Raw genomic sequence first — 4934 nt, forward strand, 5'->3', positions numbered from 1 at the left:
CCATAGAATTTGACTCTACGCCCAAAGGAGTTCTGTTACATACCTGTTAATTTGCATGTTTTTTAAATGTCTTTTTTCTTTCTGTAAATTTACTGATTATTTTTCAAAATTTTAATGGTGACTGTTTTCATGATCAAATTTTAACTATATTTAATGACTTAGGATTTAGGTACTATTCAAGTACCTTATAATAAAAAATACATATGCAGAATATTAAATATGTTAAAACTTTAAACTGCTCTTCTGATACCAGTCTAAGTCAGTGAGGTGTCTGGGAGATGTAAAGTTCAACAAAATCTGGTCTGTGCCTCAGGAACAAGAAATCTGGAGAAACCAGGGCAAAAATAAAGGTTTTGGTAATAAAAGCTTTCATTAACAGCCATTCCAGATCAAGGACCTAGTCTTCCCCAGCCTGGGAGGTGGGAGGTAGGTGCCTTCGAGTTAATTTGCAGCCTGGGCTGCTCTCGGTAGAATGCCTAGTGTCACAGTACCTTGGCCTGTGGGCTTCACAAAGATAGGCCCTTGTCATTCATCACTCACTATGTGTTCCTAATCTTATGGTTGATGTTCCCTAGATGCTGCAGTGTAGCACAGAGGTGAGAACACAGGTTTCAGACTCACATTTGAGTTCTAGTCTTAGTTCTGGTGATTCTTAGTTGTGCAGCCTGAGCAAGTTATGTTACTAAACATCTCAGTGCTTCAGCTTCCTTGTTTCATTACTACAGGCTGCTTTTAGGTAGTTTTTAACAGGAGAATGGGGATTGAAACTATGTTTTAAAGGGTAGAGCAGAATTTGGATCGGCGGATAACTCTTTGTGTAGCCACGTGGAAGATGACTAGAAAACTTTAAAATAGTCATCATTAGTAAACTCTACTTCTGACATTTCTTACCAGGCTTAGAATTGGTCTGACCTGCAGGTGAGTCCTTGATTGGCCACTTAAAAGCTGTTTGCACCTTGGGCAGATTACCTTCTCTCAGACTCGATTTTCTCAGGTCTGTAATGGGAAAAGCGATGCTTAGCTTGCAGGGCTGTGTGAATCAATAGCAGTGTGTGCGAAGCACTTACACTTCAGACCAGTCACACATGGTCCCAACCTACTTCGACCTTTTATATACTCCATATATTTAAGGGAAATCATAGATCTACATCAAATAAATTAATCAGCTGTTTTAATAAGCTAGATAGTAAATGACAGTGGCATTTAATTTTTAAATGTCAAGTTGATATCATCACGGTACTTAACATTTGTCTGGCATACTGTTTGAATGTCGCACCTGCTTTGTTTTTCTTTTCCCCAGATGGTATATTACTTACGGTCATGAACTCATTTGGAAGAACAGGGAGCCTCTAGTGAAAATTTGGCACGAAATGAGGACTAACAGCCCTAAAAAAGGAGGTGGCTCTAAGTAAAACCAGAGTTGGATGATACTGGTGCAACTGGCCCATGCTGCCTGAAAGCCCCAAGAACGCATCGGCCCTGGAGTGACCACATCTTTGCACTGCTGGAAGACAGCATCTAGCTTTCTCAGTATTTTAACTATGTCCTCAGTAAATGTCTTACTAGAAAGTGAATTATGACAAAGTTGTGAAATAAAAGTTTATATCTCTAGTTTGTAAACAGAGGATGTGTGTCTCTTTTGAAGAACAGAAATGCTGCTCTGGAATCCTGTTATATTTGACATAGTTTGAGCCATGAACCTAACCTGATAGGGTGCTCAGGGAAAGACCTAATTGAAACTCGGAGGCACATTGGCCTTCTAGCATCTCTGCTAAGCATTTATTCTTACCTACCTCTTTCATGGGTTGATAAACAGTAAAAGTTAAGAGTATCTTCTTTCTGGCATTGGCTGAAATAACAGCTGCAGTTTTTTCTAAATTTTCCCAAGAAAGGTATTGTTTTCTGGCAGTGAGTGACACACACAAAACTATTTTTAGGTTTTTGCTTTCTAGGTTAAAATTGTAGCTTAATTAACTTAGAAGGAAGTGTCTCAGATAAATTCAGACTTTAACCTGAGCCTAATTGCATCTTATATTTGAAGATGTACATTCTTTGAATTAAATCATCTTACTGAAATAGCAGATACTGGTCATCATAGCTTCACTTTCATGGAACTAAGTTGCCCTCATGATTGAGAATTATTTCTAAGAAATGCAATTTGAGAATTTAAAAGTTTCTCTTGAGCAGATATACAGGAGAGATTTTAGTCTTGATGGCCTCAAAATGTTAGACTAAATCTTGTACCTTGCCCTGGAGAAGAGTGAAGGCCCCGACATGCAGGCTTCTGGGCATGAGTGTTGGACTTTATGAAAAGCAGTGGGAGTCGTGCCCACCTCACACAGTGTTGAAAGCCGAATAGCAGCCTGTAGCCAATTCTAAACCAATGTCACTTCCAGGAGGAAGAATTTTTTTTAACCCAGTCTTCATTTTGCCAGTAAGGAATCAGGGCAGTTTGTGTGAACTGCCCAATGTCACACTGCTGGGCTTTGACATTTCTGAATATTTGATGCTAACAACCCTATGACATATAGATGAGGCAAGAAGTGTTTGTCAGAGACTGGATGAGAGGCTGAGATCAGATGAACATGTTACATGGAGTCCAAAATGAAGTTCACATCTTGTGGCGGGCAGACCAAGAAAACAGTCTGAAGACATGTTTCTCCCTGCTTTGTGATGGTTAGAGAAGTATTTAGAAGGTCAAGTCCCTAAAGCACTTCTCTGTCCATTCGTTGTTGCTGGAGCTTTTGTACAGGCAGTTACCATCTTCCCTATGAGAGGCCTTGGAGATCAGCTCCCAGCTCTGGAAGCACAAGCTTTATTGTCCACAGCGTTGGCAGTTGTCCCTACTCTCCTGTTTGCCTCTTAGGGTACTTTACTTTCTCATTTTGGCTTCTCTGTTAATACTTGATCACTCCAAGGCTGTGTTCATTCCTGCTCGTGTGCATCTCAGGCTGTGCCGCTGCCTCTGTCCTCAGGTGCAGCATCTCCAGGAGTGCACCTTTAGCTGCTGTCTTGCCTCACTACTCAGATGGCTTCAGTCATCTTCATGAGGATGTTTTCTGAGCTCTAAACTCTCTCCATAGTCTAACTCAGCACATTGGTCTCTTGTGTGCCAGCTATGGTTCCAGGTGCTGGGACCCCACTGTGCCGGCATCTCAAATTTATCACTCCTGGCTCAAGTTGTGGAATCATATTGTCAACCAAAAGTCAGAAACCCAGGGGCCATTTTAGATTTCCTTCTCTCACTTCTTCCTAGAATCTAGCCCCTCCTCTTTATCCCCAGGGCCTATGCCTTAGATCAGACCCTTGTCTCTAACCTGGATTGTTGAGACTGTTCTCAGCTGGTCTCCAAAACATCCTTATACTTCTCCATATGGTCACAGAGTGCTAAAAACACTTTTAGTCATTTTCTGTTGTCGCCTATGAAAAACTTTTAAACTCCCTAGTGGGACTACTAAGGCTCTCCATGGTCTGTGTGGCCTCTGCCATCTCTGGCTAAACTCTTATCCCCAGGGCCCTGCCTCTCAACAGACCTAACTACCCTCCCTCACTCCAGCCCTGCAGCCCTCTTTCTGCTGTTCCTGGCTTTATCCAGTTCTATCATACTTGTTTTCATATCTGTCACCCACTACAGTGCAAACCTGAAGGCACTCAGCATTGTTCCAGTGCTCTTTGTTGTTTGATAAAAGAATAAAAAGATCTTTTTTTTTTTTTTTTTTCCAGAGGACTATTTTAGTCACCAAATATCCCAGGTGGCTAACCAATGGCTCTGGCATACACAGGTCACACAAAGGCAGCTTGTCCTGTTGCAGGGGGAACCAGTGTGAATCTCCCAGTATCTTCACAGCATACTCTCTTGCTGCCTCTTAGGCCACGGCCTGGCTAGGGCAGTGGTTGTGCCACTTTGCTCTAACTTCAAGCTAACACAGGTAGTGGTTTGGGAAAGGAACTGGTATTATAACTGGCCGGGGCTGTACTGCAGGCCTCCCTGAGGTGCAGATTGGATACTGTCCAAGCATATGCTTGAAACGGAGCTCTGGGTAATGAATGCTGTTTCAATAGTGTTATTAATATAATTGGTCTGCTGTGCACACTGGGGGCATGCATCAAAAATATTCAGGAAGCCTTTGAGTGTGGCCAGGGAGTTGTTTCTAATACTCTCATGCGTTAAACAGGCTGACCTTTAGCCTGGAGGATTACTCAAATTTAACTGTGCAATAAAACAAGAATGCAAGCCCAGGAGGGAAGGGAACATTTATAGCATAGTGGCCAAAGATTTGTTGCAGCTGTATAAAAACTAAAGCCTTTGTGGCCATGCTTTAAAATTAAGAATTTTAGAATCTCGGGAAAGGTTTTGAGGGCTAATGCCAATTCTCAGTGAAAACTGGATTGGTTGTCACAAAGTTAGCATTGTAAAGGTAAGTAGTGGGTGACTCACAGCTGATTCAAACACGTGTTCTCTGGGAAGCATGGCTCCAAGTCTTCTCTGTGAGCCCCTCATCGCTGCACCTTCCCTGTGTCCCCGCGGTGCAGCCAAGGGCAGTCCCGAAGATAAACACCCGCGTGGAGGCGGACCCCAGGGCTGACTGAGGGCGGTCGGCGAGGACTGTCACCCTCCTGCCCTCCGCCTTTGCGAAGCCAGGTCCGATTTCTAAGATAACATTTAGCCAACTTTGGATTAAATTATGAAACATTATAAAAGTTGGACACTTGTCAATGCCTCCAGGCAGTTTCGTTCCCGCCCCGGCCCCCATCCCGGCTTCTGCGCCCCTCTGGTCGCGAGCTCTTCCTCAGCCCACGCCCCGCTCCAGCCGTGCACACCCGGGCCCCGGCCCCACTGGACTATCACCTAGTCGTCCCCACTCCGGATGGCCACCCCCCGGCCAGGGGGCGGCGCTGCGGCGTCGCGGGGAGAGCCGCGGGGGCGGGGACGC

General features: G+C 44.1%; 1 protein-coding gene across 6 annotated transcripts in view; it reads left to right on the top strand.

Annotated features, from left to right (window-relative positions):
- Positions 1–1622, top strand: part of PARL (presenilin associated rhomboid like) — a 51681-nt gene extending 50059 nt beyond the window's left edge. For all 6 annotated transcript variants that reach the window (XM_011382572.2, XM_023526211.1, XM_023526216.1 and 3 more), the window contains one exon: positions 1301–1622. In XM_011382572.2, coding sequence (XP_011380874.1) covers positions 1301–1412 — 112 coding nt within the window. In that variant the 3' untranslated portion in view covers positions 1413–1622. The remainder of the gene's footprint in view (positions 1–1300) is intronic.
- The last annotated feature ends 3312 nt before the right edge of the window (positions 1623–4934 follow it).

Source organism: Pteropus vampyrus, unplaced genomic scaffold (genome assembly GCF_000151845.1).
Source record: "Pteropus vampyrus isolate Shadow unplaced genomic scaffold, Pvam_2.0 Scaffold14, whole genome shotgun sequence".
Lineage (NCBI taxonomy): Eukaryota > Metazoa > Chordata > Mammalia > Chiroptera > Pteropodidae > Pteropus > Pteropus vampyrus.